Below are 25,658 nucleotides of genomic sequence, written 5' to 3'. Positions count from 1 at the left end.
ATGACAAAGTTGAGATTATGACAATGGAGCATAACACAGGTCGTAGGTTATTAAACAATTTTTCGTTTTTTACCGAATTATGTTGAAAAGTACCTGAAGATGATGTCCCACAAGACCGTATCTCACCATCTCTAAATAATCAATAATGAACGGTTACTAAATACTACACGTTAATTGAAATATCTGAAAGACTTCATTTTTAAAAAACAGAACACTTTTTTTAATCTATAAATTTTTATGTTAAAAATAACCTGACACATAATTATTAGGGAGATCTTACAATCTTAATAAATAGTTAATAAATTCCTGTGTAAAACTGATTTTTAATTTTTTTGCGAGGGTTCGCAACAGCAGAGGTCATGTACCTCCTACCTAAGGATGCCTGTGTTCAAAAAAAAAAAAAAAAAAAAAAAAAAAAACATTTGTAAGTATGTCGGGTCTGAATTCAGAGCCGCTGGATTCGAACCCGGGACCTTTACGTTACAGTGATGAGCGTGTCAACGCAGACCTTCTCTGTAGTTTTATTTGAAGTAATCAGCATTACTGAAAGCCCCTCATATAATAATTACATTTTAATTGGTCCTAGTTAACTAAAGAAATTATTTAAATTGATTTATAATTTTTATATAAAGTGTGGTTGAGATGAAAAATTAGTCCTGAGCTGGACGCGAATCCACGACCACGGGGTATAGGGCCGAAGGTCGTGCGTTCTAGTCCCGCTCGTGAGACTAATTTTTTATCCCAATCATACATTACATAAAAATTATAAATTAATTTAATTAATGTAACAACAAAAACCACGACTAGACTACAAAGATTATGAAGCTGTTCTATACAACATACAATATACAATACAATTAATTGAACGTTGAAATTTTTAATACAATAATTGAAAGATTTTGTTTAAACACAACAATATGTAAATGGTTTTTAAATGTAACATCATACTATTTTTTCTTATTTATCCATGTTCTACTTTTACTTTCTCTCATTAAACCAACCATGAATTTATTTATTTAAATATATTTCAGGGGTACCTGCCTCCTACCATCAGCGTACGTAATATGTAAGTACAAAATTACTCAAAATATTATTGTTCAAATTAATTAGATATTCTTAAACTAAAAATCTGGTCACCTACCTAGTCATAAAAACTATATTATCTTATCGTGATAATACTTTTGTTGTTATTTTAAACTATAGGAGGTTATTAAATTTATTTTTATCTTGACCCATTCTATTCCACGGACGAAGACAACCACAAACATACTTTTCTTAAAAAGCAGTCTTTATTTTTTAAAACAATACCGATTTGGATACCTCGTTCATCTATTGAATTTCCCCAATTTGTTTTATTATTGAAGAATAGGCGCAGGTTTTAGTCTTTTTATACATTTTTACTAATATATTTAACTGTTATTTTTACCTACTTACCTCTTATTATTGTTTATTCAAACATCAACTTTACATTTATGATCATATTCACATGTTTTTTTAAAGGATTTTAATCTCATGCTATGTCGTTCTTTGTTGCATGTTGATATTATTATTAAAATGTTATTGTTAAAATATGTTTTTAAATAAATAATTAAATGATTTCTACTGTTCCATTTCGGTAGGAAGTAATTTAATTTTGTTAGTAGAGAGTTTGTACCAATATTTTGTTTCAAAATTTAATCAGTTACGTAAAATATTGTGGAAGTCTATCTCGAAGAATAACGATTAAAAAAATAATAAAAATAAAAGAAAGCTTTAATCTACAGAGAAATAAATAATTGGATTTATGCCTTATGGCAAGCAAATATTCTGTCATATAAAATTTACATAATTTGCCAATAAGCCGATGGCAACAATATGTCTAGGGTGATTCATTACTTGTACGACAAAGTTCATCAGGTCTTTTTACAATTCAAATGCAACATAAAAGAAAGTATGAACCATGGTCCGATTCTCAGCCCTTTCGCAGATATTCAACATGTTTTTTCCAACTAACTACGGCTTTCGTCATAAATCTACTCGTATCTCTAGCTGTTCATTTTTGGAAAAATCAAATAAACATTTAAAAGAACACGATAGCAATGTCATAATATCTACAGTGGTTAGAGCAGCTGCGTATTGAGCAGAAAGTCGTGGGTTCGAATCCCGTTCGTGACACTAATTTTTTCATCTCATCCAGCACCTTAGATAAAAAGTATAATTAATTAAAATAATTAATAGGCCAATTATGACTACTAATCCCGTATGGATTAATTGAAAAGAGCGTTAAAGTTTCTTTAAGAAGGCACCCTCCAAGAACTTTCAATTTAAATTTGGTAACAAACAAACGCTAAATCTTTCAAAATCTGCTAAATTTAAAATTATTAAGAAAAGCTAAATTTGTAACATCGTTGGAAAAGTATGAGCTTGACAAATTTCATAACAACTTCTTCGTTAATAAGCTTTTTAGGCGTATACCATTTTTTTAATTACATTGAACCAAAATGAAATGGGAAAAACGTGGTGAAAAAGGGGAGTGGGATTAATCTAACTAATTCAACCTTTTGTCCAGGCCAAAATTTATTTCCCAACTTTACTTAATAAAGAGAACAAAATGAAATAAAACAGATAAAAAAGAGACGATATTCATAGCGAACAACCAAAACAGAGAAAATGGACAAAATGTCTACACAACACAGACAGAACAAAAAGAAAAACTATACAGTTATAAAATCAATATACTTAACGTTATAAAAAAAAAAAAAAAAAAAATTCAATCTTCCTGCATGCTTTACGAAAAACTGCAAAAACTGAATCAAAAATAACTGTAAACATTTTTTTGGTTTGCTTGAACAACTAAACAAAAAATACGAATACATATTGGATATAAGCTGCGACAGAATTATCTTTATAGCTTCAGATAAAAACTGACATTGGTCTCTGGCCATGATGCCGGGGTCAACAAAGGAAAAGACCAAATTCACAAGACCACACATAGGCCATGCTAGGCTGACACGTAGAAATCTGACACTTGCTGATTGTATTATATGTATACCGAGAGAATAAGGGCTGAATAAAGCAAACTACTACGTCAATGCTGACATAATCGTTTGTATTACCTGCAAATCAGTACTATTTTTATCGTTTTTCACGTTTTTATAATTAGGTTATCCTTAACATTTTAATCTGCTGATTCCATCGGCGAAAAACGCTTTTCTGAATGGGTATGTATTTGCTCTAAAATCGCAAAAACCTAGAACGGCCATAGACAGCATTGTATTATAGCGATTATTGCAAATTGGATTGGAACATCGGAATCAAAACGTATAATTACGTTGCATTAATGGCGGTATGTGAAAATCATCATCAATAACTTTTAAAAATTTGATTTCTTTACATTGTTTAAATATTATGAACAATTTATACATAAATTTATTGAATTCGTAACAACAAATATGTTTTATTATCGATGGCCAGTGCCACCAAAAAGCCCAATCGCTATGATTAATAATAAAATATCGAAAAAACACTAACATTTTGATTATCTTCGGCCATATCTATTTAAAAAAAATGTAGAAACAACCTACAATTGTGAGCTAAGCATACGAGGGAGAAAGTTATGTTTGACAGAAACACAATGGAAAATGTCTTTCAAATAAATATGTAATAGTAAATTTCAATGAGTTTACCCAAAACGTTTTATTAATCTGTTTGGTAGTACTGAAAAAAATGCGTTTTAATGAACTATACAGTACAGATGTTTAAGTGGTAAATATAGTAATAATATAATAATTGGGTGAAAGGATAATTTATATGGTCCTCTGTACAACTAAATCTATATTACTCCGTGTTGCTCAGAAAACTGTTAAAAGTGTGCTCAACAGTGGTACTTTTTTAACAGATTAGAGAAATTAAATGGCGTTTTTGCTTGAGGTATTCGTTTTATTGAAAAGCCTAATTTGATTGTCCATCTTCGTTCTAATGATGTGGAATTTTTAGTAACATTCGATTGCACAGAGTTGTCTGAACATTCCACAAACAACTATTTGAAGATATTGGTGATATCTGGTTTTCCTGTTGAACCTATCGTGAATCTAACGTTTATAAAAATTGACCTGAAGAATTTTTGTACAAAAAGTGTAGTTTTGCAGCTTTGAACGTGTTTTGGACAAATATTTTTTTTTTAAGTTTTCATGTTATTGCATCAAACCTGAGATCATTGTCAATTTATAATTTTCTTCGTCTACTAAGTATATCACTTTTTATATTAAATTAATTAGGGTTAATCTTAATACTTTGCAAAAACGTCGTGTTGGTTGCATACTTCGACATCCTTTGTGAAACGTGTTAATATACATTGTCTTATATTTAGAGAACATAATAATGTGTCAAAAAAATATCCGAAAATTATCGCAGGAAAATTGTCCTTTGTTAAAGGACCAAAAACCGCTATTGTAACACTAAAAACTTGAGTTATCGTTAGACAATATACGATCAAAATGGTGGAATTAGTCTAGCTGAAATAAATAGCGAGAACAAGCCATCCAGAATTAGAAACGATCAAACTACTCACTAAATAATGACATGGGTTAATAAACTATCAAGCTAAAACATTTATCACATTAATTTGCTTAGGGGTCATAATTGATCATATTAATTATTACAATTAATTATTCTTTTTATCTAGGGTTTTGGTTGAGATGAACATTTAGTGTCCCGAGCGGAATTCGAACCCACGACCTTCGACTCAATACGCCGTTGCGATCACTTGAGCTATCGTAACAAGTGGTTAGAGCGGTGGAATCCCCCTCATGACACTAATTTTTCATCTCAAACAAAACCTTAGATAAAAAGAATAATTAATTGGGATTATTAATATGGTCAATTATGACCACTATGCAAATGTGGATTAATTGAAATAAACTGCGTTAAATAAAATGTGTTTTGATATTTTTGTAACATCCGTTTTATTAGTTTTTATATAGTCTTATGGCATCGAACATGAGAACGTTATTGGCTTATCATTTTCTTTTCTTTATTTAATTCTGCCATTTTTTATATTTAAAATAAATTGATCACATTAATACTTAATTCTGAGCAAAAGCGTCGAGGTTTTGTACTTCTTTTGACAATCTTTGAGAAAGTTTTATTTCTGTTTTGTCTTCATAATTAAATGTTAAAGGCAGTTTTAGGGGGCCGTTAGTTGTACTTTAAATGAAGTTATGTGTTCAATTATCATTTACATTTAATCTTAAGATAAACGTGAAAGTAACGTTGCTATATAGATTAAAGAACATGTGTAAGTAATTGTCAATTCCTAAGCATTCTGTTTCGAATCTAATTCAGTTTATTCTGAGTAAGTGCGTTTTATTGCTATTATAAAGGATGTGGAGCTTGTGAGAACTTCTTATATCTTTCCCATTCCCTCTGCGAACCAATATTACCCGCTTTAAGCAGAACAATATTGTTTTTCTTATTTCTTCCATAGAATCTCGTGGTTATTTTTCCACCACGAGGCCGATACTTCATTTTGTATTACCGTCATAAAAATAATAGACCGGTCCAATAATGCCTGCATTTGTTTCGCACGGCAAGATAAGAACAGGGATAAAGTAAAAGGGAAGGACGTTTAGAATGAAGGATTTCCCCGTTTGCGAGCGGATGAACCGACACCGAAAACAATAAGGGGGCCGGGAAAGAGGGCGATTGAGCCTGTAGCTCATTCTTCGGCAGAAGTATAACATACAAAACCGCCGCCCCCACAAATCAACCAGAAACAAAACCCTTTTGTTCGTAAACAGTATGCCACAAGTATCATCTCGCGGAAACAAGGAGAACTAGCCGAGACGAGCCTATTGTGCTGCCGGGAAACAAACTTTCCACCGAGAAATTCATTGTGTGTGTGTGTGTGATTAAACCGCTCCGTTAAATGAAAGAGCAGAAAACCTTCCAATCCGTCATCTCAAAATAATTTATATAAACGGGAAAACAACAAGGAAAATTGTTCAATAATTTGTAAGCAGCATGGAGTACCAAAAGCTTCCAACTAGAACAAAATATTTCAATCCAATGAAAATCCAAATATAGACAAAAAATCGCCAGAATTGTCAGAACGTAGCATTTTTAATAATGAAAAAAGCAATACTAATTAGATGAACGTATAAAGACATTTAATTTTAAAAAATTAATTTGTAAAACAGAGAAAGTTTTCAACCTGTAAACTAATTTTTTTAATGTAATGCTTAAAAAAAAAAAAATTAAATGAACTGTACGAATTTCAACTAAAAAATTGTTTACAAGTGTTCTAATAAAATTTTACATTCCCTTCTCTTTCTCATTATCGTACAATGTAATTATAATAATATAAAATCGATTATATTTAGTGGTCGATTGACCGAACTATTTCGTTCAATTAATTATCCTTTGTATGTAAGTCGAAATGAAAAAGTTATCGTCAAGAGCGGGATTCGAACCCACGACCTTCGGCTCAATACGCTGAGTTAGAGAGTCAACAACTTCAGCTCAAGTGGTTAGAGCAGCGGCGTCTTGAGCCGAAGGTCATGGGTTCGAATCCTGCTCGTGATACTAACTTTTTCATTTCGACCAAGACCTTACATACAAAGTATAATGATATTATTGAATTTTAAATTTTTCACTTTTTTTAAGGTTACATTTAGCACTTTTGCCGTATTAATTGATCTTTTCATTTCAACATGACAAGCTACCCGTTCAGTTAGTTGGAGCAAATTTTATGTATTCAAAAAATTGTACATTTTTAATTTGAAATTATAACATTTAATACTTTAATGAATTTTTATTTTAAATCAAGAGAATTAGTAACTTTAATTATCTCTATAGAATTTTTATTCGGGGAAGTGAAAGTACGCAAGGTGTCTATTTTTTAGATGCTTCGGCAGAAACAGAAAATACGTTTTTATATTTTTTAGTCTAGTTTCAAATTTTTACTTTTTTTTTGGAGAAAAATTATACATGGTACCTCGGTCCCAGTTCAACTTCAAAAATTCAAAACGATCCTTTTTTCTCTTAACCTGTCTCATCGATTTAAAAGGTTTTTTCGCTGAAAACAATGGTGCAATCGCATTTTAAACTGGCCAAAAAAAGACCGTTATGACAGAAAGTTTGAAAAACGCATTTCGTTTGTTTCGTTGTTAATTCCAATAATTAGATTCTTCACTAAAGTAAACGGGAATTGCCTTTATTGTTTACCCTCTGTTGTAGTTTCTTGCATTATGAGAGCAAATATTAATTCCTGGAAGTAAATAAATTTTACAATAGTAACTCTTCGTTAATGAACCAAAGATTTTTCCGATCAACTGCAAGCTGATATGTACGACTGCTTATTGATAATGGTGGTATTGCGCATTGTGCAGTCGAGTTGTGGTCCCAGAAATTTCCTGATCGCCCCAGAGTAAACCACAAAATGTTTATTCGTGTTTCTCGCAATATGAGAGATACTGATCAGTTGCTCTTTTATCACCAAGAAACCTGCAGCTTAATTTTGACGAAGAGCTCAATATTTTACTTATGTTCGCAAAAATAATCTCTCCGAAATGTTGGAAGGGTTTTAGGTTTTTCCAAAAATAAAATTAGATATGTACTCCGGACTTAAAATTTTAAGCTCCCATCTTGTCCAGGGAGTTCGGGACTCTGATTATGACAGGCGTCTAACGTTCCTCCGTTGGTGAGGCTAAAGAAAACGTACCTCCATACATCCGATGGACTATGAAAAAGTTAAATTCTAATTGCATACTAAGCTGTTGGAATTTTTGAACGAAAGCAGAAGAAAATCCGAGAATTTCGTACTCTTGTCATCATCAGGTGGTTTACAGTATCATCGTTTGATATGGCCTTCTCGGAAATAAATTAATTGGGCCTTAAAATGCCTTAAATAAAATAATTTAAATGGTGCTCAGTTACTCAATTTTTGAGGGAGGTTTTACAAACACTATTAGATGATGTTCCTCTGCAAAAACAACAAATAATGATTTTCCTGCTTGATGGATCCCCCGCGCACAATTCTTTGCAGGTGAGACGTTATGTTGAATCTTCTCTCCGGGATAGGTGGCACGATCTTTCGGCCTGCTCGACCGCCCGATTAAAGTTCACTTGACAATCAAACAAAAATAGTGTCTACACCAATCTTAACCCAGCAATCTCAGTGGAAGAACTGCGGCAAAGAACAGAAATTTCTTGTCAATCCATCTCCCCTGACTCTATCGCTCTGAGCCCCGGTGAAGAGTGGCTAAAAATAGCAAATCTTTGCATCTTTACGCAAGGCAGACAGTTCGAACATGAAATGTGATTAATAAATAGCAACCAAAAGAGACTTTTTTCCAAACTATTTGTCATTTGTTGACAAATTTCAAATCCATTATTTTCAGAGTAAAAAATCGTTTAAAATGATGTGTCTGGGTGTATAGGGTCGTATTTGAAATGTTGAAGTTGAACTAGGCCTGAGGTACCCTGTATATTTTTTTGTACAAAAAAATGGTAAAAATTAGAAACTAAATTAGATACTAAAAACTATGAAACACGTCTTTTTTTGATAGCGTCATTGGGTCAAGAATAATTCAGCTGGGCCATTTAAAAAGACCACCCTGTATATATACATTGTTTCATTTTTCGCCTAGCAAAAGCACTCTCTTAAAAATAATGTTTTTTTTTTTTACTGTCACACTTTCTTTTTCACTCTCCCTCACTCACTCATTTACTCGCTCACTCTCTATCTCTCTCTCTCTTTCTCTCTCCCTCTCTCTCTCTTTTTCTTTCTCTCTTTTTCTCTCTCGCTCTTAAACAGTTTTATTTATAGTAATCTTGAAGGTTTTGAAAATGTAGACCAACTCCAAGTTGTACAAATACACGTGAAACAATAACTCTCAGTAAAACTTATAAAGTCTAGGGACAATTTTATGATCAGCTGGGTTATTGTGTTAGCGCAGAAGGAAATTTGTTCCATCATCTCATTTAAATTAATGAATCTACCTCTTGTGGGTAGCAGATCTCTCACTTAAAAGCTGATTAACTCTCAGTTAAAACAGTAAAGTAACATTATTTTTTGGTTTAATTTTCGTTACTCGTGACTTTATATTAGTATTTATATCACCATTGGCCTATTCATTATAAAAAATGCCAAAATGAAAATAATGTATGAGGTCTCTCTTTTTGCCTCGCTCAAAAATGAAAGTTCTACATGCATTACATTGCCGTATCAATAATGAATGCAACAGGTATTTACTAAAAATGTAACTCACCGTATATATTACTATATATACACCGTATTGCATGTTTGTTTCTATTCTGTAGTTTTAAACCCGAGGTAGAAGTGAGCGATATCGATGTAATATACCTTCTTGTGTGAGTACACTTCCTGGTGTTTTAATACCCATTCAGAAATTGGCCAAGTGGTAGTAATATAAATAAGTGTTGCTCACAAAAGTAGGAGTGACGTGAGGGTAGCCACAATGTATATATGATTATTTTGAAAGGCCGACATTTTTGGGAAGATGCATGGAACGTTTATCTTGAGTTTTCGCAGATTATGGTTAAAAACACGGACTTGGCCATAGTGTAGATATCATTATATTGATAGGCTAATTTTTTGGAGGAGGTCTGGAACATGGATCTTTTTTCAAGGTTAGGTTTTTTTATGGGATAGGATCTATCAGTACGTATACGTATAAAAGGTTGGGGGGGGCTCAAAAAATTTAATCCACTCATGATCCCTGGATCCAATCTTTTAAGTTGTGTACGCCATCTTACTTTTTCTAATCAATTAGTTTCCTTTCGACCAATTTACTAAGTAACGGGCGAGTAAGTACTGTCATTTAACCGTTGATTTCCAATTATCTATTAGATATTAATTTTTTTTAAAATTGTTAACATTAACTACGAAAAGCATTTCCGCATCTTCTGTTATCATCCCTGATCGTTCTTAACAAACCACCTGTGGCACGCTCGCTATAAAAGCAACTTCATTTTTCACCGCGCTTATTTTCCTTTACCCTTGACTACCATTTGTTTTTTCTCTAAAATATAACAGGATATTTAGTGTATTTTTTAAGTAATTTGTTTAACATTGTTCAATATATCAAGAAGAAATAAAGTAATATTTATATACTAACATTAACTTTCTTACCAAAAATTCGATATACATAAATATATTTAACTTTTCGGTTTATCTGTTTTTTACGTCTTTTTATTTCGTTATATATAATCTATCTAATTTTGAAAAATACACGACCATCTCTCACTCTTATTCAGAAATCAATAACTCGCAAAAAGAAGGAAGAAGCAGACAGGAAAACCTCACGAAGTTTCTCAACCTGTTCGCCCTGCGGATTTAAAACTACAAGAATCAAACACAATAACAGGAGAATGGAAAAGCCGATGTGTCATAAAAATAAACCCTGCCAAACTGTGGCAGGTTAGTAACGTCGGTGCCTGGTCCACGGAGAACGTGTCGAATGGCCATACTGACAAGAAAACGCGTAAGTCATACAAGAATTACCTTTCGGCAGGAAAGCGACCGTGAGGGTACCCTTTATGCAAATATAACGGTTGAGCGCTTCAATTGTAGAAGGCTTGATGTTTATAGGCAATATTTTGATATATCGTCGGATACAGCGTAGTCTTGGGCAAGGGTGCGGACATAGATCGCTGTTCCGGAACTTCACCGGTACCTACAGGGATTTTTAAATATATGTAGTGTTTATGCTATCGTATTGGACAATGGGTGGACAAGACGGGAGGCGCCTGAAAAGGTGAACCTCGTGTCCTCGTTCACTTCCCTTTCTCAATCCGGGTTCCTTTTCTCTTCCTTGCGACCCCTCCCAACCCTTCTTTAAAAGGGGGGGGTTTCCGGGCCCAAAATAATGGTGCATTCTTGAGGGCGTGGCAACCTCTCTGATGCGCAAGCTGGATTCGTGTCGGCCTCCGAGTCGGCAGGGGACGGTGGGTGCTTTATCAGAGGCACACGAGGGTTAGGGTACCAGATCCTGTCTTCATAGACGGGGAAGGGTGCATAACCATCTGTACTACGTGGTAGCAGAAATGTTCCAAAGTCCAGCCCCTGCTACATTGGGAATGGATTCGTAGTGGTTTAGTGGCGAGGGCGAGAAGAGGCTGTTCTTCTATCTGTGACCTTCGCCCAAACTCTTGCATACGCAACGGTCATCGTTATAAACCCGGCCTCACGGGATACGAAGGATCGGACCATTGAGGACGCTCAGAATACGCTGACGGAGACCCTCGAATAGGCGAGAAGTGGCGGAGGGGAATGGATAGTGGTCGGTGGTGCCTACACGAATGGCGTCTTTACCGAAGGCAGTCTTCTCTACGGGGTAGTTAGCAATTCCACTTCAAACAAAACCGCGGTCGGAGCGGATCCGAAAGTTCTTACGCTAGGGAAGCCCCAATACTCTGGGAGATGTGGCTTCCTCTATCTAGAGAGTGCGTGGGAGACCAGGCTGATGTATTTCGGCCTTGGTAGCCCTTTACGCGCGGCATACGGTCTGATGCTTAATGCAGACCCAACCACTCGGAATGGGCAAGCGGGGAGTTAAGTTTGTGTTGGCCCCTCGCGGTTGGGACAGCTTCTACACCAACGCTGCGCTGTAACACACATCAGTCGTATGCGGAGGTGCGTCATCTCCCATCTTGAGAATCCAAACATTCGGTAAGACCATGAGGCAGGTATGGACGTTAAAGATCCTCACTGTCCTTTTCAGGACGACCGAGTATTTGGGAAAGCTACCGTACTGGATTGAATGTAATTTACTAGCGTGAACGGAAGAGGTTGTTTCACTCTGCCCCGATAAGTATCAGGGGGTCTGTGTGTGACGTCTGGAGAGTAAAAGTAATTGATTAAATTTAGCAAAATATATTATTAACAACACAAATGACCAACTATAGTGGTATGCTATTGAAGATGCTACCATCTTGGTCGTTAATATTATTAGGCATACTTTCTAACATCCTCATAAGAATTGGACATGGTTTACTCACCTGCCTTGAATTAACTACTCTTGTACAATTACTTTATTGCATACATTAAACATTAATACCGGAGCACACACTACTTGTTTCATTTTTTCAACACTGCGCTTCGGTCACACGATTTCGCCGCCATAGCTTGGTTTCTTTTGTCGCGCCCGACCGCTTCCTCCGGAGAAGTTAATTTACTTTAGCTCGCCGTCATAAATGTATTGTATATCTAGTGTCGATTCTGATGTTGATAACCTGAGGCTAGCTTTTAGAATACCGATGTAGTTATCATACAAATGCCGAGAGTCAGTAACAGATCGAGACGCTCAAATGACTGCAGGTTGAAAAATACACGTGAAAGAAAAGGAAAAGATGTAAAAACACCCATGCGGTCGGCAGTGACCTGAGCTGTTTTTGGCCCCTAAACTTCCCACATTATACATAAATATTTAAAAACGAAGCGGGATTGTCTAACCTGAGTTTAATATTGAAAACAGGGATCGAAAGCATTGTAATTCGTTGATAGCAAAAACGAAAACATTCGAGTAAATACATAAAATGGGGAAAGGAATATAATTCAATTTTCCTTTTACTCTCCGAAAAATATACAATTCTAAATGCTAAATATATTGATAAAATCGGAAAGTACTGACAGCATATTATTATTACAATTTTTTCAAAAGTATTACTAAAAAAGACGCTTGTTTTCACATGTCATATTCAGGAATTGCGTAAACGTAACAAAAATTCAGTTTCAACGCTACTTATTTATTTTTCATCGTTATGTTTACCGTTTATTTATTTACTTTTTTTGCGATTAAACCATTTCTATTTTGATAGCAATACATTTACTAGTGGAATCAAATTTTCTTTTCATTGAGAGGATGTCGTATTACCATAATGTACACAAATTTACAAAAAAATATATTTTATAGAGTTCAATCGTACAAAATTAATTTTATATTGTATTGAACTTACATTGTACTGAAAACACAATATAACAACACCATACGAACACATGATACAAAACTTTAATTTGTGTTTTTTAATTAAATTATTATAATATACAAAAGCACGGTTTTATATACCGACATATCTCACAGTCCAAAGATGTCTACAGACGTCAAAGAGAATCTAAAAATTTAATTTCTATTTATCAGTATTTATTGAGGGTACATTTGTTCAACCCTGTCAATGGTTGAAATCTCTTAACAAATCGTATCTACATGACTGTGGATATGGGGTGAGACCACGTAGATGCCTATTGCATAGAGAATTTATCTGTTTAGAGCATATCATAAATAGAATGCAAAGAGCTAAGTACGATTGAATGAATTAAGCGCGGCCTTGGGACACAGCAGTAGGTACAATGGATTATTTCTGTGCCATAAATATTTTTGATAATTATCTCTACCTTTTTGTTTTTGATATGTGTTACTAATTGCAACGAATGTATTTATTTGCGTGAATTGAGGTACTAATCGTCAATAACTCCGAGGAATATCGAGTACTCTGGAGTGGATTGAATGAAGTATGAATGTAGTTTTCAGCGTTAATGGATAGGCTTAACCCGAATTTCCTCGAAGAATATCGAGTACTCTGGGGTAGAGGGAATTAATGTGTGAATATAATCTGTTAGCGTGAATTTTTATTATAGTCTTATTCCCTTTACTCCGAAGAATATAGAGTACTTTGGAGTAGTATGAAGATGTGAATGTAATTTATTACCGCGAATCGTGGGGTTATCCAGAATTTTCTCAAAGAATATCGAGTAGTTTGGGGATGAGGGGATGAATGTGTGAATGTAATTTATTAGCGTGAATGAACGGAGTTTTTCTCACAATTACCCCGAGGAATATCGAGTACTCTGGGGACGTGTAAATGCAAACCAGATTATCATGTTTTACCTTGTTTTCTGCATTTCTGTATACTTGTATTTATGTGCAATTTTATCCACAATTTACTTGGCCCTTGAGGTACAGATAGTGTAGCAACAGGATATGATAATTAAAAGAGAGAGTTGGTTACAGTTATATCTTAGAAGATCACAACTTGGTTGGAGAAACAGGAAAAGAAATTAGTAGGTTAAAAACCAAGAAAGTCAAGAAAAGAAAAACTTAGAAAGAGGGGGCTGGCGTTGTCCAATGTAGTTTGTCTCCCTAAAAACTAAAACTGAAAAAAAAAAGAAAAAAAAGACACTACTCCTTACTGTAATTTGTTAAACAAGTCCAATAATTGCCATTTATATAACGTTTAAATCTGAGAAATTTGATGTAACTAGCAAAACGATAGTGTAGGATATGTGGATCTCCATGTAACATTCAGAAGTTACGACAAGCTAATCCATAGGATATATGAGGATAAAAAGGATATCCCTTGGACCTATATGACCTATATTAAATTCTGAATAATTTAAAATACTTTATCCTGATTTTTTTTAGTATTTGCCGTATAGCTTATCACGGTGTTATCAGATAGGAACTGGACTGAAGAAATAAGGCCAGGTGTGTTTCGAACCTCGAGAAGGGTATTTTTGGATTTTGAAGTCGTCCACTGGAAAGATTTTTCGGCCTTCCTTTCAAATTATTTGGTTGTTGTGAAATTAATTTCAGTACATATCATGCATTGGTTTTGTTTTTCTTTTCACGTTTTCTCCTGAAGAAGTAGAACCAAGCATAATTGCGAGTTTAACAATTGTGATGAGCATAAGTGCAGCTTTCAACAGGACATGCGTAGCGCTACTCGAACGGGATGGAATGCCGCACGACGACTAAATTCCAAAGTAATTTAAATCATAGTCCCAAGAATCCCTGGAGCGTTTTACCCAACCCCTCTTGCAAAGGCTGATTGTACTCGAGACAAGCTGTTATGGACTAATTACGGGCAAAACGGCAATCATGACAATCTTGAGAAGATAGCCTATTGTAGCATATATTAAAGACTGATGTACTTCAAACGGGTAAAAGTTAAAACTTACTGTAGAAACATTGATGATTATGTAATAAATCATAATTTACCAAAATAGCAATAACTTACCCAAGTAAGTAAATTAAAATTAATGATTCTTTTTATCTATGGTTTTTGGTTGAGGTGAAAAATTATTGACACGAGCGGGATTCGAACCCACGACCTTCGGCTCAATACGCCGTGATCTTATCACTTGAGCTATCGTGACTTCATTTCCTCAAGCTCAAATGGTTAGAGCATCGGCGTATCGAGAGGAAGGTCGTGGGTTCGAATCCCGCTCGACACTCTAATTTTTTCATTTCAACTAAAAACCGTAGATTAAAAGAATAATTAATTGTATTAATCAACATTGTCAATTATGACTACTAAACAAGTATGGATTAATTGATTAACTATGTCATTATTTAGTGAGTAGTTGTAGATTTGTTTGATCGTTTCTAATTCTGGACCGCTTGATCTCGCTACTTATTTCAGCTAGACTAATTCCACCATTTTGGTCGTATATTATCTCTTCTGTTCGTCCTACCGTAACTTTCCATTACATAAGAAGAAAAAAATAATGTATTTTTGACAAGCAGGTCACAACTTCATGTAATTTCTTTAAAAGATGATCAAGGGAGCAAATCAGAGCCAAATTGAATTAAAATTGTGATAAATGATTACAAATCAACAATGGCTGGAATTGGCTATAGATCACATTCCCAATCAGACATGAATACATTCTAGCCGAATTATTGGTTTGATCCAACAGAATGAAATTTACCATTTCAACCTAAGATAACCATTTTACTTGAAAAAACATGCTACATTGCATTTTATTATTTAGTGAAAAAAAATATAAATAATTTAACCGAAAAATTACGTCTTGGCCAATTTCTATTTTACTTTTTGAAAAGAGATTACACAGATTTGGGACCTTGCAATAATGTCCCTCGCATACACATTTTCACTCATGCTCGTCCTTCTTATGTTTTTATAAAAGAATTAGGTTCGGTCTTTTTAGTCATTAAAGTAAAATATATGAAATAACATTGTATCCTTTCCTTGGTTTTTTCCATTTGGAGTCGTAATAATTTACTTCTTCAAAATTTACGATTTCGTCTATTGTGTCTGATGTCTACCAGTAGTTTTACTGGAAGATTTTCTTTTCTATAAGGAATTACAGCATCTTTTTTAGGATATGATATTTGGGTTTACATACACAAGAATGGTCTAGGTATTGTAGTGTTTTGTTGTCTCTTTCTCTTCTAAAAATTGTTGACATTGGTCATCTGTTAATAGACTTATAGTTTAAAGTGGTTTTTCAATGGAGCATATCCCGTTGAATATATTTCATGCTTAAAATATTTATTTAAATTTATAAGTTTGTTTGAAAATCTCTTTCAAACAGACGAAACTCTTACCGATAATTGTGATGAGGATGACAATGCCAAGAATGACGGAAAGCACCGCCATGAAAACGCTGCTGAAGTAGACCTTCTCGTCGATGACGAGGGTCGCGTTCGTCTGGTTGTCTTCATTCCAACTGCTGTTGTCTAAGGTGATCCAGGAAGATGTGCTCGGAATCGGGGTCGCCTGGCCGGCAAGCACTTGCTGGATCAGGGATGACAAGCCCGAGCAAAGTGCCTCCTCGTCCTCTCTCGAAGAGTTCTTCACCCCCTGAGAGCACAGTTGCCCAGCGCTCTTCAGCAAAGTGACCAGCTCCCCACGCATCGCCCGACCATTGCCAACACCTGTTAACAAATATTAATTTTTATTATTCCATCAATTGCAAAAAATTACTATTGTTGAAGGTTTATGTTTTTGAGGAATTATTAATGGAATTTACAATTAATTCCTTCATTCAACAGTTCAAGCTGAGACTTATGAGTCTTATGGCTATAGATATTAAACGATTTAACAAAAATATTTACTGCTATCTGTTCAAAATAAATATTCATTGGACAAATAGTACACATAAGTATATACAAATCTGGAGAGAAGCCAGCCAGTGCTGAAACCCTCGTACTTTTAGTTGGGAGGTTTAAGATAGGAGGTCACGAGGTCATCATCCTTTTAGACGGTGTGGAGGATATAAGGATGGGTTGTCGAGGACTAGTGGATAAGGTTAGAGGGATAGTTTAGAGTGGAAATTGAGGAAATTGTTTTATTCCTAGATGAAAATATTAATAATTGATTACTAGGTTTAATTGGTTTAATGTTCAGGTGTGCATATGTACTTTGAACTGGGTGATTAAATAGCTTGGCTTTTTTCTCATGTGGGTTTTTGGTTATCATTTGTTTCTATTTCCTAGCTTTTGGTAGCTATTTCTTTTCTAATCTAACATGACAAGCATATTTTCATTCTAATAGGCTTACTTTGAAGTTAACATTTGATATATTTTTATTATGTAAATATTTTATTAAGTTTTCATTCCATTGTTTTCATTTTTAGTGGTGTAACAACTTTTTCTTCCAATTTAGCGGATTACAGTACACTATTAAATATAATTATCTAGGTTTTCTGAGGCTAAATGGGATTACTATGTTTAGTACCACATTTTGTCTGGAAGCTCTGGTCTTGTTTGTCCATTTATGTTCTGGATTTTATTTTGGTACATTTCTCCATTAAATACTGATGTTGTAACGCTTTGTAGACACAATGTTATTTTAAAATAAAGTAGACTAGACATAGTAAAATTAATCACAGATTAAAATAATTATATATAAAATCTAACTCTGCGTTTTAGAAACAAATTAAATTGCGTACTTTTTCATCGCGAACACAGAATTAAAAATTTAACGAACTGGAATTAGAGCAAATAGTCATTAGGTAATTAAACTAAGCTATTGATGTTGAAGATGACATGATGAAAGTACACAGTAACATATGTGGAGGTGTAGCAATGAGAGGAACTCTTTCACCAATCCTTGGAGACAAAATAATGAATGAGTTACATGTTGATGACGTGTCCCTAATTGTAAAAGAGAGAAAGTTGGATGACATTGTAATAGCTTTCAATTCATATCATCCGTCATTAAAATTCACAAAGGAAGTAGAAGTTGTTGGGAAGCTTCCTTTTCTAGACTTGCTTGTGATGAAGGAAGGAAAGGAGATTTGGTACATGAATTGATACCATTTCAATTTAATTCTGATAGGGTGTAACATTATTCATCAGTACATTCATTCCAAAATTAATATTAATATTGCCTACAACCCTATGGATACAACACTAAAACTTAGTGACAATTGTTTCCATAATGAAAACAGAATGAAGGTGGAATCTATAAGATAATGGATAAAGATAATGGATACCCTAAGTCATTAATAAGGTTAATGAACAGCAGAATGAGTGTAATTACAAGGCTTATCCCACCAGGGGGAGAAAGATTTTATCAACCTATAACATACATTGCAGAAACATCAAACAAAATTAAAACGCGCATTTGAAACGAAAATCAATAATACAAAAGTAGTATTTCAATTCAAAAACAAGGTAGGAAAAAAACTTCTATACTAAATTGAAATGTAAAGAACTTCCGCTGAAAAACTAATGCTTGTATTGTGTAAAATGTCCCCATGTTTATCATGGTCATACAAAGCAGTATCTCTCAGAGCGTAGTTGGCAACATCAGTATGACTGTAATGATGTTGAGAGGCCAGAAACAAACATAAACATAGTAGTAGTAAAAAAATTCATGGTGTTTAGCGGCCGTTAGCCAATGATTATTTGGAGATCGTGAGATGCATTCTGGTGTGACGTAGGTTTTAGAAAACATTTTTTCATCGTGCCAACGTTTCGATCATTATTGAGGTCATCTTCAGGGCCAGAGATCTATAAACATTGTTTAAATTTTAGAAATGTAGGATGTGGAAAAAAATTAATAGCTTTGATTATGACAAAGTTGAGATTATGACAATGGAGCATAACACAGGTCGTAGGTTATTAAACAATTTTTCGTTTTTTACCGAATTATGTTGATTGGAAAAATATTCAATTTATAGAGTATTTCATATACTTTACGTGAGTGTGAAATACGTGGTTCAAAATTTATATTTACATCTTAAATTGTATTTTTTCCAATTAAAATATGGTTTGTATTTTACCCAGGCCCTGAAGAAGACCGGAATAAATGTTGAAATGTCGGGAAAAATGAAAAAGGTGTTTTCTAAACTACCTCATTCTTGAATATTCCTCACGACCTCAACAAATTATGAAACAAAAGGTCACTAAGAAAAACACATTAATATTAAATATTATACTTATTTGAAGCAGAAGCGAAAACAGGGAATCTCGCTCGTGCCAATAGTTTACTTGGTATTAATTGAGAAGTAGGTAATTAATTCCGACAAAACTTTTAATAACTCATTGTTTTGAACATTGTGTTCCCAAAGCTGAACTCTTAAGTAATATTTTCATCATGCAATTAAAGCTCATTCTCATGGTCCTATTATGGTAATTATGAATATTTTTTGTAAGCTGTTGCTGGTTAACAATTATATGTTCAATGCTGAAATATTTTCATATAATTTGGAATCGTAAAAAAATAATCAAAAGAGTTGTATGAAAATTTTGTTTTATTTCCTTAGACTGCCGTTTATCCTCGATATAAATAAATAAAAAAAAGTAAATTAAAAAAAAAATCGTCAGAATAGAAAGGAGTGAATTTCTTTAAATAATAGCTCCACATTTAAATTTCACAATTATTCAAGGCTGGAAATATCTGTATTAATTTTCAAATATCAACAGATACCAATTTGTATGTAAATTGACTTCAAGGCCCAGAGCCAGAATGAGGTGGATATAATATTAAAAGAGCTTTCATATCGGCCAAGGTGTCATATATATTTTATAGAATCCTCTTGTTAATGTCCCTGCAATAAAATATCTGTCCGGAGATGAAGCATCACCAAAGAGGGAATTTTAATTGCACGTACGATGAATAATTTCCTCCTCGGAGGAACTTCTGATGCCCTCATTTTCGAAAATAATCCGATCTAAATTCTACATTCTAGCAAATCTACCGGGTTATTGCTTCACTTTAGCTTTGTAAAATTTGAAAAAAAATTATAACATTGTTATGATTTAATTTTTAAAAATTTAAGTACACATAGGACATTTTGGATTCTGTGGTAAAATAAGATGTTAGCATATCATCTCTCTCTCTTTCTCTCTTTTTCTCTTTCACTCTCCCAACCTTATCTGTCTCACTCGCGTTCCCATTTTGACGCACTGTCATTCTTTCTTTCTTTCTATTAATCTAATTTCGCTAACCTAAAGATTTGTCACTCTGTCTTTATCTTATTAATCGTTTCTTCTATCATTTTTTATAGTACAGTTCATACACATCATATAGGCATAATATGAAAGCCAGGAGAGCATAGACAAACATACGGTAGTAGTAAGGAGGGTTGTTAGCCAAAATCCTATTCTGGACAAACTTTCTGGGAAATCAATTGTAAATTTGCTAAGGCAAGATTTTCTCTGTTACTGATTTACCTTAAGTTACCTTAAGATTTTCTGGGTAAATAGATTTTTGAAATTTATTATTGTTTGTTTACGAATTTTTTAAACGATTTTTTTGAACAGCTTCGAGGTGGTTGCGAAAGTTTACGTTTTCATGAACTATTGTGTCAAGATCGTGTCCTCAATCGGATGGTCATTAAATGTATATATAAACAAGTTTAGGTTCATTTGCAACATTTTCTTAAATAATTTTAAAACTTTGCACTTATTTCTTTTAGGATTATTACCCTCTCACCAATACCAGAAGGTATCCAAAACTAAAATAAGGCGACCGATATCTTGGTTGCATGCTAGTAATGAAAACGAAATGTATTGTAAGACAAATCTAATGTAATTAAAAAATATAAGAAACAAAATTGACCTCGAGTTAAATCCCTGGGGTACATCAGAGTCTAACATTATTTAATTCCTTACTTTTTCTCTCTCTTTTGCACTATCCCTTTTTTTCTGCTTTTTTCATATATTATGTAATTAATTACTACTTCGTTTATTCGAAAGAATAATGTTCAGTATATGTTCCTGCTTTCCCCAACATTGTTTCTTTGAATGTCCCAACGATGTGTGACGTAAAATAACTTCAAATTTTGGTGTAATCTTCTTCAGTATCAATACTGGATTTATAGTTGTGTAAAAAGAAATAAAATGGAAGCATTTTTGAATAGACATTAAATATGCAATCACTGCGTAGAACCATTCAAATGATTAGATAAATAAAATGTGTTTATTAATATAAAAACTTTCGACTGTTTATAGACGATTATTCTTTATGACCGCACAATAAGTTTGCTGCATGAAATTAATTGTTCGGATAGTCAAAATTCTCACTTTTTAATGAGGCTAAAGTTTTACAAATACTGCATTGGCCTTGTTTCCAATTTCGGACTACTTATATCACCTCGCTATGTTTTAACAAGCGGCCTTGCCCGGTGGATAAAACGTGCTAAATTAGAAGGTTCACATTTAACAAAAGTTGAAATTGGCCAAAAACCTTTACCGCCGACTCACCACCGTTAGAGAAAATGAAAAGACAAATTAATCTAATCTTACCCTAGGTTCTAATCAAACCGGGGTCTGACTTTGTTTTAAACCCAATTAAGTTGTATCCTTGGAACGCGAATCTCCCCCTTTTTAATGCAGCCCTTTCTGGCGAATGTTCCCCAATGTTCGTAAAACGACAGCGGCAAGAAAAAAATATTCTTCCCTACTTAGAAGTGAGAGAGAGAGAGAGAGAGAGAGAGAGAGAGAGAGAGAGAGAGTGAGAGAGAGACAATTTTTAAGAAAGTGCTTTTGCTAGGTTATGTTTTATATTTTTATTTTGACGTATAGTAGTACTTTTTAATTTTTTCCTAAATTGCCATTTACTCATTAATATTAATTTACTAAAAGTGTAAATTAATATAAATTAAATGAATTAAAGCAATAAAACAAAAATAATCACCAACAAGCAAATAATACGTTAAGTTGAAAAAAAAATTAGGAGGAGAGAAATTAGAATCAAAACTTAAATAAAAAAGACTTTCTTGATAACTACGATTTTTTAAAAATAAACAATCTAAATAATCTTCCATTTTTACGGAAAATCAATCCGACTTACTTCAAAAACTTCACTACATAGGAGTGAATCAGTGAGAGAGAGAGAAATAATTTTTAGAGAGAGAGAGAGAGAGAGAGAGAGAGAGAGAGAGAGAGAGAGAGAGAGCGAGAAAGAGAGGGAGCGATAGGAACAGAGAGTGAGGGAAAGAGACAAAATATAAAAGTGATCTTGAGAAAAAGATAATTTTTAGGCTCGGTTTTATTTACTAAGCCTGTAAATGAATATAAGTTAAATGAATTAAAGCAATAAAACAAAAATAATCACGAACAAACAAGTAATACGTTGACGAACAAAAATTAGGAGAAGAGATATTACAATCAAAAAACTTAAATAAAAAATAAACAAGACTTTGTTGATAACTATGATTTTAAAAAAATATACAATCTTCCATTTTTACAGAAAAACGATCTGAATTACTTCAAAAACTTCACTACTTAGGAGTGAATGAGTGAGTGAGTGAGTGAGAGAGAGAGAGAGAGAGAGAGAGAGAGAGAGAGAGAGAGAATGAGTGAGAGGGCGAGAGATAGAAAGAGTAAAAGAAAGAATGATATTGAGAAAAAGACAATTTTAAGAGAGTGTTAGGGTTGTTTTGTTTTTATTTTGAAGTGTACTAGTTTTTTATTTATTTATTTTTTTGGAAAAAGGCGTTACCAAATTGCCAGAAGAACGAATTTATTTGGTAATTTTGCGAACTTTTCTTGTCCTCTGTAGTAATGATAGGCTTGCAAGAGACAAGTAAGTTGACCGAAGTTGCCGCTCGTTAAGACGGTTTTCTTTTTTCCTTTAAAGACTTTTCTCATTCCCCAGCCTTCCATATATAGGCCAGGGCTTTTCACAACGGGATAATTATACTCCTTTCCTCAGATGCGGAAACTTTCTTTTTCCAATCATTGTCGCCAAAAGACATTTTCAGCCGGGATTGATTAGATCAAAGGAAAAGAGAAACTGCCATTATCCGCCGTCATGGGGTTTAATGGTGCGGGGAAAAAGTTCTCGAGAGATCTATTATTTTCCGGGGAATGGCGGGTCTAAACTGGCGTATAATGCCCTGACATAAGATAAGGCGTCTGTATGAGAACCCTGCTTGCTATACATGTATTCAACAAGCCGATCTCTGCAGCGCACCTATAATTTAACTGACGTTGATTCATCGCTGCGCCTTTTATAATTGTAACTCTTCTCCAGTGGCAAGCTGACAACTTTTACAAACTACAAAAAATGTCGAGACTAAAAAATACATAAATTTTTACGAGAGGAGGATAAAACATGCTCAACCATGATATGATATTTTACTATAATTTATATAATGGCAAAGCAAACAAGTAAGTTACAGTTTTTCGTTAAGATTTGGTATGTTACTTGTTTTATATTATAGTAAAAAAGAAAAGATATAAATATCTGTATGAAATTAACTGACAGTTTATAAAAAATGTAGTCAGTAGATCATTAAATTATTATTAATATTTTCATTCTATTATAAATTGTTTGATCAGGTATATTATAGAAAGTAATAAGAATAAAAGGGGGCGTCGTTGGCCGCAACGGTTATGGCGTTGACAGGGTGCACATCACTCTAAGGTAGTAAAGGTCAAGAAATCGCCTACTGTCGGGATAGGAGCTTGAAACCCATATGTTATTGAAGAATTTCAACATGCTATGCTTCGCACCCTGCGGAAGATTTCACATGGACATTGCACTTGGGGCTTAAATTCCACCCCCCCCTTAAGCGGCGCCCAACTCTCCAAACGTCAGCGGACGATTATACACCTCTCTCTCACCACCGTCAAAAGTCAATACGGACTCGTTCTGCGAAAGCTGTCGGAGTAAACCGCGGAACTTGACGACGCCTAGGTCACGTTCTCGCGCTCCATGCTTAGTATCGGCACCGACGGAATTCTTGTCCGTCTTTCGCTAGTCGAAGTATACTTGATACCCTCCACATACTTCACCAGTGATTCCCTTTTCGTTTGGGACAGTACACGCCCCGCCTTCTAATGAATATTTTAGAATTTAAATTAAATTAATTATATTATCATGTAATATGATCAAATCATAAGTAAAATGCATAATGATTTTGTAAATAAAATGGATGAATTGCATCTACGGTTATACATTCGTCTGATTTTGTTTATTTTCTTATTAGGATATAACAATTCAGACTCGAACAACACCGGTTCGGGTCCCAACAGTACAATCATGGGTAATTGTGTTAAAGTAATTACTAATTTACAGGGATCACTATTGATCCTCAGCGAGCCTACTTAATCGTAACGTTTGTAGTTCAAATGAACTTACTAATTCACTTTAATTAATACATTATCTAAGAGCTTCACTAGGTCTCTGACATCATTAGACCGATTGAGTTATATTGTTCAATATTGTAGGTTCAATAGGCGTCCTAAATCGGATATTCTATCATGAAGCATCGAGCCATTTTTCATTTCGTTGTTTTAAATGTGACACTTCCTACGTTATGTTTTCTTAACTCCTTTTTGCATGTCACTTTTAGTATGTTTGTTGAAAGGTTATATTGCTTTTTGTTGAGATAGTTACTTATCAAAGTTTCAAAATTTGAATCATAGTTTTAATTTTTTTGATGGATTAGAATTAGAAAAAGTTTCTCTATACAACAAAGAAAATCTTCATCTCCCTCCTCTCTCTCTCTCACTCTCTCTCTCTCTCTCTCTCTCTCTTTCTCTTTCTTTTTCTCTTTCTCAAAACTTTATTATTTGTTAAACAACCAATTAAAAATACCAATAAACAGACTTTATCTATCATTACAGTCAAAATATTCATTACTTAATTTGTCTTATTATAAAATAGTATGAAATTAAATTATAAGTAAACATTGATTTTATAATACATACAAATTAAATTTAATACATAAAAAATATATAATACATGTTTTATATCTTATATAAAATATTATATTAAAATATTAGATAACCATATATTGTTTCATACCACGTATCAATTATTCGTTTTATATCTATTGTTTTTATTTCTAATATCGGAATCGAATATTAACTAACACTGTATAACTTTAAATTATATAAATGTATCCAAAGTTAAAAAAGGATATGTATGTAAAGGATATACATATATGTGTATATAGATATATGTGTATATATAGGATATGAAAAATTTATATTAATTACATTATCTGTAATTGTATAAAATTACGCCGTTGAATGGAGTGGTCTGTGTATTACCAAATTCTGCGATACTGAATAAACCGCATTCATTCGTTCATTCTCTCACTCACAGTCTTTTTCTGTCTGTCTGTCTTGCTGTATGTATGTTTCTCTCACTCTCTCTCCTTTTGACTACATCTACTTCCTCCTACCTATCCTCTATCTCTCTTCCTCCATCTTTTTCTTTTTCCTCTCATTATATTTAACTCGTTCTTTGTTCATAATTACAAATCTAAATTATCTCTATCTGACTGTGTGGCTCTTTCTTTAATTTCTGTTTTTCAATTTTTCTCTCTCACTCTCCCATCCCAATCTCTTTCCCCACTCCCAATTTCTTTCTCTTCTTATTTACTCGTTCCTTTCCGTTTTACTCTATTTCACCCCTACTTTCTTCTTTTTGTAAATAAAATGTCTCTC

General features: G+C 33.6%; 1 protein-coding gene across 2 annotated transcripts in view; it reads right to left on the bottom strand.

Annotated features, from left to right (window-relative positions):
• Window positions 1-25,658, bottom strand: part of LOC106668446 (5-hydroxytryptamine receptor-like) — a 335,670-nt gene that overhangs the window by 67,908 nt on the left and 242,104 nt on the right. For both annotated transcript variants that reach the window (XM_014397223.2, XM_024228775.1), the window contains one exon: window positions 16,350-16,679. In XM_014397223.2, coding sequence (XP_014252709.1) covers window positions 16,350-16,679 — 330 coding nt within the window. The remainder of the gene's footprint in view (window positions 1-16,349; window positions 16,680-25,658) is intronic.

This window comes from Cimex lectularius, unplaced genomic scaffold (genome assembly GCF_000648675.2).
Source record: "Cimex lectularius strain Harlan isolate CLEC.00 unplaced genomic scaffold, Clec_2.1 scaffold273, whole genome shotgun sequence".
NCBI lineage: Eukaryota > Metazoa > Arthropoda > Insecta > Hemiptera > Cimicidae > Cimex > Cimex lectularius.
This window is presented reverse-complemented; position numbering and strand designations above follow the sequence as displayed.